Source organism: Acartia tonsa, chromosome 4 (genome assembly GCF_053477335.1).
Source record: "Acartia tonsa isolate MP-2025a chromosome 4, ASM5347733v1, whole genome shotgun sequence".
NCBI lineage: Eukaryota > Metazoa > Arthropoda > Copepoda > Calanoida > Acartiidae > Acartia > Acartia tonsa.
In genome coordinates, this window is record NC_137263.1 from 19002525 (window position 1) to 19016973 (window position 14449).

Here is a 14449-nt window from a genome sequence, read left to right on the forward strand (position 1 = left end):
GGATCACAGCCGCTAGTAATGACTGGCCATTAATAAATTATTTTTGTCTATACGTTAGATCGTACTACAATTGAACCGACTAATATTTTTGAAGCTTTACTTATTGGCCATATAATTGTTTTGGCCTTTATTTTTTTAGGTTTCTTGTCAGGATATTTGTCCATTTATTTACATAAAACGCTTGCAAAAAAATGTAGAATAGCTTCGCTTTGAATTAGAAATTTACGAATTTTGCGTGTTTACCTGTATATTACTTATTTCAAGATATGCAATGCATGTATGTAGCCCTGATTCTCTCAAGTTAGGATTCAGAGAATCACGTAGATTATCCTTTGGCTACAACTTAAGCTGACCCACAATTCCCGTTGATAGTACTCAATTATTACATCACCCTAGCCTAGAGTCTTGTCAAGTGTACTGGACACTGTAATTAATGACACTCTCAAAGGAATAAGGACTCTAGGAGCATGGATGAGGAAAAGTGTTAATACGGCATCTAAGGAAGTTTGTGAGATCATTTTAATTGAGGAACTTAAACTCAGTTTTCCAACCAGAGCGTAGTAAGCAAACTCCTATTCTATAGGACACCCGAATATATTTCAAGGCTAAATATGTATGCATGAGAAAAAAGCAACGATATTTGAATAAATGATAAATTTTTATTACATATATATTTACAAGTTTTAAAGAACATTTTTATTAAGTTTATTAAGGTAGACGAAAATATACATACATATACTTTTAAATGATTCAAAATAAAAAATACAATTATGATAAGGTACTAAACATAATTTTCGTCCCTTGTCTGATTGCTGCTTAGTGTACAACTCTGGGATCCCCCATAGCAGCCAGAATGACCTCAACCGCAGCCTCAACAGTGGTATCAATATCCTTCTGGCTGTTTCCTAAACTTGGATTCACCTCAACCAGATCCATGCCTGTCAATCTTCCTGTAAAATAATGCATCGTATTATTGACAGCTTTCCGCGGATATTAAAATGAAAAATTATTCAAGATTAAAACCAGTTTTGTTAGACCCGAGGGACCAACGGTCCAGGCTAACAAGACTGGTATTAATTATATTGTTTTTAATTTGATGTTCGTGTCTTTATTATTAGGATGCTATTCATGATTTTCAGTATGGCTAAGAACCGGTTCTAATTGACTAATTATTCGGTTTGGAAGCCATACTGGAAAATAGTCTCCATGTTATAAATCAAATAACTCAATATTAAAAAAATCAAAGCTTTTCTACAATTAAGGTTGGTCCGTCCGTATCAGTTAGATCTAATTACTAGTTTATGCAGGTAAGAATCGTCCTATCATTTTTAAACTTTCCATGATGATTCTTTTAACAGTTAAAAATGAATTAAAAATCGTAGACACTGTAATAAAAATAAATGCGGTATAACTATCTGTTTGTTAATGTTCCTTATTCCGACCGATCAGTTGAGATTCAATAAATGGATTTTGTCATCTTGTTTGAACAAGGAGATCGAGAATAATTATTGATAGTTGACAGCTTACCTGTTTCGTTGATAAGTTCACATAAAGTCAAAGCTTCTCTCAAAGTCAAACCACCTCGAACTCTTGTACCTGATAAAAAAAGTGAATCTAGAATGTAGGTTAACAAATTTTATCAATAATTTCCCAATTTTTAACTAGTTGAGTCGGGTTTTATGTAAAGACTCAATTGGATAAAATTAAACAATCTATTGATTATTTTTTCATGAAATCCTCCAAAGTTACAAGATACCAATGATGTTTGATAATACCCAGGGTTCGCCGGACGCTCGTCAGCCACTTGTTAGCTTCAGGAAAATGAATTTACAATTTAATAATTTGCTGGTAGTCTAAACCTGTCCCAAATATGGCAATTTCTATGGCAATATGAAAAATAGTTAAAAACATCCAAACGGGTTTTAATTTGAGGCTAAGTCGCGGCTGCCGAGCCCTGCTAATACCTGTAGCTGGTGCTTCAGAAGGATCCAACACATCAATATCAAAACTCAAGTGAATCTTTCTTTTCTAAAATAATACATATAATTAATTTCCAGTATGGCTTTTAACCGATCAACATCCGCAGGATTAGAACCAGTTCTCAGATAAAGGGAAAAATCATGTATAGCATGATTTTTACAAACAATTTTCCACGAAAATCAAAATAAAAATCACAAAATGAATAGCAGTTTTGTTAACCCGGGCCATCGCTTCCTCGGGGATAACAAAACTGGTTTTAATCTTTTAATTTTTCATTTTGATATCCGCGGAAACCTGTATATAATACTATAAATAATTATTCTACTTTTTTGACACGCAAAGCATGTCCTATAAAACTTCAGTTCCCTCCCTCTCTGTATGTCTATACTGCTGTTGTGGTAAGCCGAAGCGTTTCAGCTCACCGGTTGCGAGTTCGAATCCAACAAGCCCTAGCCTTGAAGCATTCTACCAAAACAAACTAGCAGGATTTAGTCATACAGAAATTATATATTTAACTGAATACATTTACAATGGATGTTTACTATATATATACAAATAGATTATAACAATAGGTTAGGTTTGAAGGGGGTGTGGGACACAAGGGCGTAGCCCACGGCGGTAGACAGCCTGTGGGGGTAGCTGTGGTAAAAGGGGAGGCAGCGCCTCCCGGTTGTATAGTTGCGTGAGGGGCACGTGATAGCTGCGTGTCTGTGCCCCTCCCCATATTTAGCCAGGCCAGTTTGACCGCTGCGCAACGGGGTCACCTGCGGTCATGAGGTAAATGGTGATATAATAGGATTAGTGCAGAAGGCTTGTCATGATAAGCCACTGCGTAGCAATTCTGTAAACTACCCGTCCGTCTGTTGCCGTATTACCACAACCTCCCCTTCAAGGGCTGCGGGGCTCCCGAGCCACCAGGCCTTGAACCTGGGTATACGGCAGCCTCTGTCTGCGCACGACAACATCTTCCTGGGGCACAGCTCGGTGGAGGACAGCTCTGGCTATACAGGCTCCGCGGGACACTCGCTGCTCGGTCTGGCTGTGGTTGGATATCAGCATTGTCAACTCCCGGTTGGCTTCCAGCCGTGGGTTGGTGACAGCCAGGCCCCGTCGTTGGAAGTTTTGCCTTGTTTGCAGGACTAGTTCTGTCTCGGCTGGTAACTGGACACGGAGACCTAGGCTCACTCTGGAGGCTCCCAAAGGGGGAATAACGATGGAGGAAGGCGCGTAAAATTCCATGGGGGCGCCTGCCTGGTCCAGGTTGCTTGGCCTCTTAGCTCCCACTTGGATGGGGACGGCTGTCATCAGCAGGGGACACATCGCTTCAGCTTCACCCTCTGGGGCCGCCACTTCCATCTCAGTGGCCGCTTCTCCTCCTGCAGGCTCGCTGCTGGCCGGCAGGGGCTCCATGTCAGTATCAGGGTTCCAGATGGCATCCCTAGGTGGCTCTGGGGCTGGCAGCGGCGGCGGTGGTTCGTTGGGTTGGTGCTGCAGGTTCTCTTCTACAGGGTCGCGATCCTGGCCGCTAGGCTGTGGGGCAGCGGCTGCCGGCTGGTACACTGGGAACTGTCCTGGGTCACTAGCTGGCAGCGCCGCAGCTCCGGCGGGCAGCTCAGTGGCGTCCTCGTCGCCGTCCAGGTCGCCTTGGATGTCTGTTGGAATCTGATGGGCAGTTACATCTCCGGTGTATTTGCGCAGTCGGCCTACATGCGCGGTGATTTCCGAGATCTTGGCTGTTGGAGAGGCAGGTTTGATGACATAATGGACGTCTGTGGCTTGTCTCACTATCTTCCAAGGGCCAGTCCATCTCTTGGTAATCTTGGCTGACTTCCCTGGCACCAGGTGGGGGGCCAGATACCAGACCAGGTCTCCAACTTCGTACTTGGCCGTGCCTTCGTAGGCGGCCGCGCTCCTTCGGATGGTTCCCTCCTCTCGCTGCTGGATTGCGTCGTACACAGCATGGTAGCGTTGCAGGAGAGCTTGGACGTTGGCTGGGACTGAGGCATACTCAGACCAGCACTTAGCTGTCCGTCTCGTAGGTTTGGCCTGGGTGTCCTGGGGCTTGTCCCAGCTACACTTGCCAATTTAGACTCAGTTTTGTAGCCGTCTGAGCTAAATTATCCGATTACCGTGGCTGCGCACCTAGCGCTACTCCTACACGGTACGGAAAAAACGCCGTAAACTGGCGCTTTTAGCAGGCTAAATCTGCTTGCCGTAGGCCAGAGGCCTACATAATGCGTTCAAATGATGGAAAATCGACCTAAAAAGGCCGTCTCACGGGTCAGTTGGCTTCTCAGTTGGCAGCTGACTGTCCCCTTACTTACCAAAAGGGTCCAATCAGAGGTAGAATAGGCTAATTTCTGTAGGGCTTGATTGAAACACGCTGACACCAAGATGTGGTAAGCCAAAGCGTTTCAGCTCACCGGTTGCGAGTTCGAATCCAACGAGCCCTAGCCTTGAAGCATTCTACCAAAACAAACTAGCAGGATTTAGTCATACAGAAATTATATATTTAACTGAATACATTTACAATGGATGTTTACTATATATATACAAATAGATTATAACAATAGGTTAGGTTTGAAGGGGGTGTGGGACACAAGGGCGTAGCCCACGGCGGTAGACAGCCTGTGGGGGTAGCTGTGGTAAAAGGGGAGGCAGCGCCTCCCGGTTGTATAGTTGCGTGAGGGGCGCGTGATAGCTGCGTGTCCGTGCCCCTCCCCATATTTAGCCAGGCCAGTTTGACCGCTGCGCAACGGGGTCACCTGCGGTCATGAGGTAAATGGTGATATAATAGGATTAGTGCAGAAGGCTTGTCATGATAAGCCACTGCGTAGCAATTCTGTAAACTACCCGTCCGTCTGTTGCCGTATTACCACACTGTATTTGTGTAATGCATGTTATAGTTTCTTAATATCTCTGTTGATTATTGATAGATATTTAGATTTTGTCACAATTTCATTCATCACAAAAGTTTTTAAAAGCGAAGCTTTTCTATAATTAGGATCGGTCCGTCCGTCCGTAACGGATAGCTTTTTTCGTTAATTTAGTCATGTTAGAATTGTCCTATCGATTTTAAATTTTGCATGGTGATTCCTTTAGTAGTTAGGTACGATTTAGAAAGCATAGCAACTCTATAATTATCACCAAAATGTCAGTATGTCCATTTTAAACATGTTGATTTTTTACTTTTTTAACAACAAATTTTCATGTGATCTAATCATCCGATTGATCTGATTTTTGGTATATTGATTCCTTGGACAACAAAGTATAATGTAATAAGCGAAGCAACTCTATAATCAAGTCCTAACAATGTAAGTATGTCCATAAACATTATCCTGAATCAAGCAGTTTTTCAAAAAATTTACCTACAATTTTGCTTTGACTCTTATACATTTATATTATGATTATTCAGTTCTGACACTATACAAGTGTTAATGTCCGTTTGTCCTACCGTTTCAGTGCTTCGCTTTTATGAATGTTGTCATCCTTGTTTAGTTTTACTTTATAGGTTCGGAATCATTCAACAAACAAACAATGACCTTTTTTATTCGTATTTACTCATGACCAAACCTATTATGTATAAAAATTTCATGAAATCATGAATAATTCGTCTTTTACAGATATCTCTGTAAGTGAATAAATTTATTTTGGGGTGTATGATATTTAAAATCACATGACATGTGTCTAATTTACCTTTAATGGATCAAGTGTATTAAGTGCAGAATTTACAGCACTGGCTATACCAATTCTAAAAATAATAAAAACATTACTTTATAATAATGAGACTCGATTAAGTACTTCAATCAATCATATTTTCTACAAAATAATCTGTTAATAATTTGGGGATATAGGACAACTAACAACTTTGAAAATGAAAACCTATCTACAGTTTGCATAGGATAGAATGGAATACTGAACTATAATGTGAATAGTGAATACCTGTCTATAGTTTGCATAGGATAAGATGGAATACTGAACTATAATGTGAATACCTGTCTATAGTTTGCATAGGATAAGATGGAATACTGAACTATAATGTGAATACTTGTCTATAGTTTGCATAGGGGATGATGGAATATTGAACTATAATGTGAATACCTGTCTATAGTTTGCATAGGGGACGATGGAATACTGAACTATAATGTGAATACCTGTCTATAGTCTGCTTAGGATAGGATGGAATACTGAACTATAATGTGAATACCTGTCTATAGTTTCCATAGGATAGGATGCAATACTGAACTATATTGTGAATACCTGTCTATAGTTTGCATAGGATAGGATGCAATACTGAACTAAAATGTGTTTACCTGTCTATAGTTTACATAGGATAGGATGGAATACTGAACTATAATGTGAATACCTGTCTATAGTTTACATAGGATAAGATAGAATACTGAACTTTAATGTAAATACCTGTCTATAGTTTACATAGTATAGGTTGGAATACTGAACTATAATGTGAATACCTGTCTATAGTTTACATATGATAAGATAGAATACTGAACTATATTGTGAATACCTGTCTATAGTTTACATAGGATAGGATGGAATACTAAACTATAATGTGAATACCTGTCTATAGTTTACATAGGATAAGATGGAATACTGAACTAAAATGTGAATACCTGTCTATAGATTAAATAGGATAAGATGGAATACTGAACTATAATGTGAATACCTGTCTATAGTTTACATAGGATAGGATGGAATACTGAACTATAATGTGAATACCTGTCTATAGTTTGCATATGATAGGATGGAATACTGAACTATAATGTGTATACATGTCTATAGTTTAAATAGGATAAGAATACTGAACTATAATATGAATACCTGTCTATAGTTTACATAGGATAAAAATACTGAACTATAATATGAATACCTGTCTATATTTTGCATGGGATAGGATGGAATACTGAACTATAATGTGAATACCTGTCTATATATAGTTTGCATAGTATAAGATAGAATACTGAACTATAATGTCTATAGTTTGCATAGGATAAGTTGGAATACTGAACTATAATGTGAATACCTGTCTATATATAGTTTGCATAGTATAAGATAGAATACTGAACTATAATGTGAATACCTATCTATAGTTTGCATAGGATAAGATGGAATACTGAATTGATGGATGTATTTCCATTCATTTGGATCTACATCTCGTAAACCTGGAATAAAAAAATAATTTGGATTTCTTTATGATCTAACATTTTTACATTTTTCTTTACAGTAAAATCACTAAAATCAAAACTACAAAATGCGTTTAGTGGTCAGTCTATCTGTAAGTCTATTGACAAACTCTCATAACGCTCTGTGCTACCTAAAGACGAAATTGTTTTTGTTTTAGTTTTACCTATGAATGCAAGTTTTGAAGGGGAGAGACTTGGTATGAGCCAATCCAAATCTGCACTAGCTTTGGTATTATCACTCTAAATATAATTGAATTATTAAATAAAGATCTATATTGACAATTTAATGAAAATAAGATAAAAAGGAAGAATTCCAAAAAATTCCCTACCAATATTTGGCTATATAAAAATTATACAGAAGTAAAGGAACCAATTATCCAATTTAAATAGAAAAAAAACAGATATTGCAAATATATGCTGGTCAAATTAATCTACAACCCGGTTTCCCCTAAAATAATTACCCACTACTAGAATATTTAATCGCCATTGGCCATCTCTATATCCCTGTTATTATAGTAAAAGTCTAATACCTGAAGCTCTTTGATATTGAAACTGAGCGGCATACCATGAACATTTCCAGAATCTGAACTAAATAAATAATCAAATTATTTAAGAACAAGTACCAATATGTCAAAGAGTAGTAGGATTACGCGACATTTGGTTAGATAATAAAATTTAACAGTTTTATTTATTTTTTTGTCCCCTTGTCTGCCTTTTTGTCTGTATTTCTTGGATGTTTATCTGGCTGACAGTCTGTTTGATTGTTAACCTACAATTCAAGTATGTAATTTTTTTATAAACTTTTGGGCGTGTCAGCTTATCTATCTTTTTATATACCTGGCCATAGTATTAATATCAGCATGAGCATCTACCCATATGACAACAGTGTCGGGATCTACCTACAGGTGTCCTATATATCTATCTATCTATATACCTGGCCATAGTATTAATATCAGCATGAGCATCTACCCATATGACAACAGTGTCGGGATCAGCCTGAAGATGTCCAGCAACTGTACCCAATCCAACTAAAATTATAAAAATTCGGAATATTGTTAAAAATGTCGTTTGCAGTTGGTTGCTTTTAGAAATACCATATCATGATTTGTTTTTTAATGGCCATTATATACAGGAACATTATATAGATGATTTAGTCAGCTTTTTTTCTGGCGGCAGACGGAAAGATATACATCCTATTACTTTGTATTTAAAAAAAACAATTTAAAAGGTAAACCTGAGTGATCACCACCAAGAGTGAGACAAAATCTGTTTTCTTTGATTATGGTTTCAACCTAATTTCATTAAAACAACTCTTGTATAAAACTAACGTTTATAGAAATGTCTTTTCTTGCTGTATTATATACACAATAGGTGTTTAATTACTCTTTTTACTTAAAATTCCTTTCTGAAAAACAACGATAAAAAACTGGTTGAGTGTATAGATGTGGGGAGAGGACAACAAAAGATAAGTTTATCTTCCATCAATTCTTATTTACAAAGTTTTCTGCCACTGCACTGGTTATCTTGTAAATTTTGTAGGATATGAAGGGCTGCATTCAAGATACATTTAGCTAGTATTATCCCTCATATCCCTGGATTTAGTGAGTACATGAAATAAGAATGGATATAGGATATACGTGGATATATTGACAGGGGAAAGTTGTTGTCAATTAGGCTTGCTAATATGAACCTCATCTATTGGTCAGTTCGTACATCCAGTGAAAGGAGAGAGATGGAGAAAAGGAGATGGATGAAGAGTATGGTTATTCTAGCCAGCTGGAAGCATGACTCTGTCAGAATACATAAAAATCTGGTGTAACATCCAAGTGATAATATATCTAATGAAATAAGAAATTGTTTTTCCTGTTTAGATATTTGTTTATTGTATCCCAAGGCGAGTCTCTGGTCAAGAACACCTAAATATAAAATTATAAAAACAGTTAAATAACAAAAAAACAAGGACATGTCATATATAACAGTTAGGGAGTTGAATCAATTTTTATAGAAGCAGAAATATAATCTATGATTATGGTTTGGACCCTCTAAAACTGTAATCTACCTTTCCACTTTCCCCTCTCTTGTTGAAGATATCTTCAACGCCAATACGATTTTTGAAATGTAAGATTCTACTTTCCCTTCTCTTGGTGAAGATATCTTCAACGCCGATACGATTTTTGAAATGTAAGATTCCACTTTCCCCTCTCTTGGTGAAGATATCTTCAACGCCGATACGATTTTTGAAATTTAAGATTCCACTTTTGCCTCTCTTGGTGAAGATATCTTCAACAAGAGAGACAAAAGTGGAATCTTATATTTCAAAAATCGTATCGGCGTTGAAGATATCTTCACCAAGAGAGGGGAAAGTGGAAGGGTAGATTACAGTTTTAGAGGGTCCAAACCATAATCATAGATTATATTTCTGCTTCTATAAAAATGGATTCAACTCCCTAACTGTATAAGTTTATTACAACTAGAGGCGTAGAAATAAATAAAAATATATTTTTTCCTATAAATTTGTTTTAAAAAAATCACGAAACCTTTATTTACTTTTTTAGTTTTGTCAGGTTATGCCTCGATCATATTGACCCCCTAAAATAATAATGTTAAATTTTAAAATAGTTATTTTTAGTATGTCTTAGAAACCAATTATCATCTGCTGAATTACAATCAGTTCTAAGCCATACTGAAAATTCATGTATCGTATCGTATTAAATCCAGTTGTCTACAAATATAAAAATGTACAATCCCTAATAATCCGTGCCTTCGGCATTTTAGGGCTAACAAAGATGGTTTTAATCTTATAAATGTACATTTTATATCCGCGGAAAGCTGATTTTAATACGATACGATACATGATAATAATACGAAGGCCCGGGCTAATAAAAAAAAATTATTTTAAGATTCTAAGAAAACTGGCTATAGTACGATACCATAAATAATTTTTCAGTATGGCTTAGAACTGGTTCTAATCCAGTGGGTATTAATCGGTTTGGAAGTCATACTGTAAATGTGCTTACCATTTTCTCTAGTTTTAGAAATATTTCCATAATCCATGATTTCAAATCCTCTCTTCTTCAATTTATCTAAAAGTCCCGCCTAAATAAAAAACATTGTAATTGTGCCAGTATGACAATGGATATATAATATACGTGGATGTTATGACAGAGGAGAAATTGTTGTCAATTTATGGTACTAACATGGACATCGTTTATTGGTCATCAGGTATGAGAGGAGGGGATAAAATGGGGGGGGGGGGTCGTTATTTTAAACAGCTTCAAGTTTCATAATATAGAGTACATGATAAGATCCAAGCAAAATAAACCCAATTAGTATGGCTTTGACAAAGATTACTATTCGCCACGCTGAATTGGAACCGGTTTCCAGCCATACTGAAAAATCACGTATAGCCTCGGCCCACGTATTACATATGATTAATATAAAAATCATAAAATTAATACAAGTTTTGTAAATAACTATAAAAAGTCCTAGGATAATTGATGAAGATATTGTTGGTTTTACTCAAATCACACCTAGATAAAAACTATTTTTGAAACCGCCCTCCCCCTCATATTTAAAAAATTACATTATTGTCCCTATGGAGGGCTCTTGCCATGAAGATATAACAAAGATATTTTTCAAGCTTCACTTCTTTATAATATTTATAAAAAAACAATGTTTTTTTTAATGTATTACTATTATTGTCAATTATAGTTGATAAATGTGAGGATTATGATGTTAGTTTTTATTGATGTTTAGTTACAGTAAATATTATTCATATTATAACAGAAATATCTCATAAATGGTAACTATCTATAGTTCTTGGTGGGCTTTTAAATAGAACTACTTAAAAAATATTTTGTAGTTTAAAATGGAAGCACTGGAATTGAAAGTGTCATATGTGACGTCATAAATCTCTTTTTAATGGGGCTTCTTTCCCACTTTTCCTCTCATCCCTACTTTTTAGACGTATTTTTATGACGTCACACATGACACTCTCCAGCGCTTATTCAAAATGGATCAATGATACTGCCTTAAAGTTTTTTCTTTTTTGCCAAAAAGCGTTGCTATTAATAGGTCATTTTTAAAACATCTTTTATAAGTTTTTTTTATATTACTGTATCATGGTTTATTGTTCTTTTTTTCATTCAATTTATTGTATTATCTGCTTATTCATCTCTACATGTAAAGTTAAAGAATTTTTATACTGTCCACGGGGAAATTACGACAATGTGTGTGTGTGTGTGTGTGTGTGTGTGTGTGTGGGTGTGCGGGTGTGTGGTGTGTGCGTGGTTTATTAGTAAGTATGATCGGAGCTGCCGGAAACCGGATGCTGGGATGAAGACGGATGGAACCATTTGTTTGGGTTTTACTCATTCTAATGGCTGCACTAATACCCAGAGAGGGTTAACTCCACGGATAGAGGGTTAGAATATACGTGGGTATTATTATGACAGTGGCAATTGTCGTCAATTTAGGTTCCTAACATGGAACTTATTTGTTAGTCAATTCGTTCATCCAGTAGAAAGGGAGGGGATAATGGGAGTTAAAGAGGGGAATTGTTGTTTTGGCCCACTGCATGTTTCACTTTATTAGAGAATACAAAAATATGATGTACGATCCAAGTAATAATATATCCAGATTTCAAAGAGTTAGGATTTCAAAGAATCATGCTTTTTAAATTCATTCTTCAAAAATGCTAGGTACACAACCAAAGACGTACAAAAAAAAACTCTCAAACCACTAGAAATAAGATTTGTATATAGTAATTGATTTATCGATTACTTGGATCTTTCGCCAGATTATCATGTACTCTATAAAATTAAGCGAGACCCCCCTTCCACCCCCTTTACCCAATCCCTCCCCTCCTACTGGATGAATGAACTGACCAATAAATGAACTTCCTGTTAGTAACCTAAATTGACGACAATTTTTCCCCTGTCATAATATCCACGTATATTCTATATCTGTTTACATAGTTAATTTTCATAAATTAAATTTTTATTTTGTATTTTGACATAATACTTCTAGAAATTATAAGGATTATTCCCCTCTCCTCTTTTCTCTGATAGTTATTATGAAAGTTATAATAAGAAGTGAGAAAGGAATATAATAGATAAAGGGGAAAGTGAGGGTGATTAAGATTCCCCAAATTATTACCAAACATTGTAATAATCTTTATTTTTCTTCATTATTTACACTTTCATCATCAAACAATAAACTTATCATTTACAAATAATTGCTAAAATTTAAAAAAACAAGCATTTAAAAAGGGAAGATTGGTTAAAAAGTTATGAAATATTTAATTTTGTTGCTGTAAAAATTTGAGCAAATTTGAAACCACCTTTGAAGGATAAAAAATAAAAAAAAAGTAATTTTATGAGTTACCCTAAAATATTGGAGATTTGTTAAAATTATATTACAGATTGATTTCTGTGCACGTCACTGTACATACACGACACAAACACACACAAACAGATAGTCTAAAAATTCTTTTTTATATTCTGTATAAGATGCAGGAGTATTAAAAAAGTTTGTTTACCTGTCTGATAAGATCCGGAGCATCCCCGACCCCGGCATGTGGCTGTCCCTGGTCAAAACAGGCTCCAAACACACCAACACTAGGACAACATAATTGTTATTTATAGCATCGTATTATAGACAGCTTTCCGCGGATGCGATACTAAAAGAATGTTAAGATTAAAACCTTTGGCCCCTTGGGGCTAACTTAGAATTTTTTTACAGGTATAAAATAAATTTTAAAGATATTAAAAAAAGAATCTTACCTTTTTAGCGGAGAAGTTTTGAGTGTTGAAGTAGAAAAACTTTTGTTGATGTGAACAGCAAAACAACCTTTCCAATTTTTATCAGATTCATATAAATCATACTACAAGTACACACTCCATAGGATTACAGCTCTTTTTCTAGGGTTAACACAATATTAGAAGCGAAGCTACTCTATTATTCGAAATGTCAGTTCGTCCGTCTGTCAATCATTTCATCTGTCCGTATGTTACATAAACCGTTGTTTTTCTCGGTGGCTATCCAGAAATCCAGCTTAATTTTTAAAAATATTCCCTTTACAAAATTTTGTGTAAAAATAAATTTGATTTACTATGTTATTATTAAAGGTAGTTTGTTGATCCTTTTTGACGATTCCTGTGATTGTTAGGCATTTACTCACACTAACTGTACGTCCGTCGTCCAAAATGCTGTAAAGAATATTACCAAAAAATACTAAGAAATATATTCCCAAGGATCTTATAGGGATAAGACAATGGGCGATAAATTGACGTTCACTCAAATGATAATAAACAAATTGACACCATCCTATTAAATTACAGCATTGGCTGCAAAGTATTTATAAATATTTGGGTACCAGTATAATTTACAGTCCACTTCCCTGCTGCCCTACTACATGAATAATTTCCAACCCTTCATCCTTTCTTCAACCTGATTCCGTAGTAACCCTATGTTAAGGTAAAGGAATAAAAGAAAATGTGTATGTGACCAGGGATCTAAAGGGATAAGACAATGACCGATAAATTAATGCATACCCCCAATGATTACAAAATTACCCCTTTTGTAGATTACAAACAGTGGTTGTAACGTTTGGAGACTAAACTTAATGAACCAACCAATTAAAATTAAATAAAAGTCCCCAAAATTGTTAATCTAACGAATTAGAGAACGATATAAAAAAATTTGGGGACTAGTGTAATAATCAGCCCAATGCCTCCCCCCCCCCCTGGGGAATGTGACACAATGACTGGAATAAAAAGAAGCAAATATGATTTATATTGTTGGTAAGAAATCTGGTAATTTCCTGTGATACTTTTTAATCCACTCATACCAATATTCATCTTGCTTATCTGAAATTGGATTTGTAGTACGGGAGGAGCTACCACTATCATATCATAACATCCAACAGACAACCAACAGTTAAGAATGTTCTGCTGAAGCATAAACCTTTTGGTTACTATGTAATTTTCACGTCTGACATTGTAGCAGGAAGTTATATCTCAGTGACTTTTAGGACTAAATTGATGTATAATGATGATAAACTAAATAAACCCTTATTTAGATTAGAATTACTGGTGGAAAAGTTTGAACACTATTGGTTTGTTCAACCCAATCAATACTTTAATAAAGTCCCTAATGTTTTTATTATCGTATCTAATATTCAAAGTGATACAAGGATAGTACAACCGATAATAAACTAAGTTAGGATGTGGAGTATATTTTTTATACCACGAACCAAAATCAATTCT

The 14449-nt window shown here is 35.8% G+C and overlaps 1 protein-coding gene across 1 annotated transcript; it reads right to left on the reverse strand.

Annotated features, from left to right (window-relative positions):
* Window positions 1–645: 645 nt before the first annotated feature.
* Window positions 646–14067, reverse strand: arg (arginase). The gene is made up of 14 exons (XM_080156810.1): window positions 14004–14067; window positions 12965–13030; window positions 12721–12799; window positions 10199–10277; window positions 9044–9097; window positions 8416–8472; window positions 8116–8209; window positions 7712–7769; window positions 7346–7421; window positions 7079–7160; window positions 5677–5731; window positions 1965–2028; window positions 1528–1596; window positions 646–950 (listed from the first exon to the last, which is right to left on the reverse strand). The coding sequence occupies exons 1-14, from the start codon at window positions 14039–14041 to the stop codon at window positions 817–819; spliced, it is 1005 nt and encodes a 334-aa protein (XP_080012936.1). The 5' UTR covers window positions 14042–14067; the 3' UTR covers window positions 646–816.
* Between the last annotated feature and the right edge of the window lie 382 nt (window positions 14068–14449).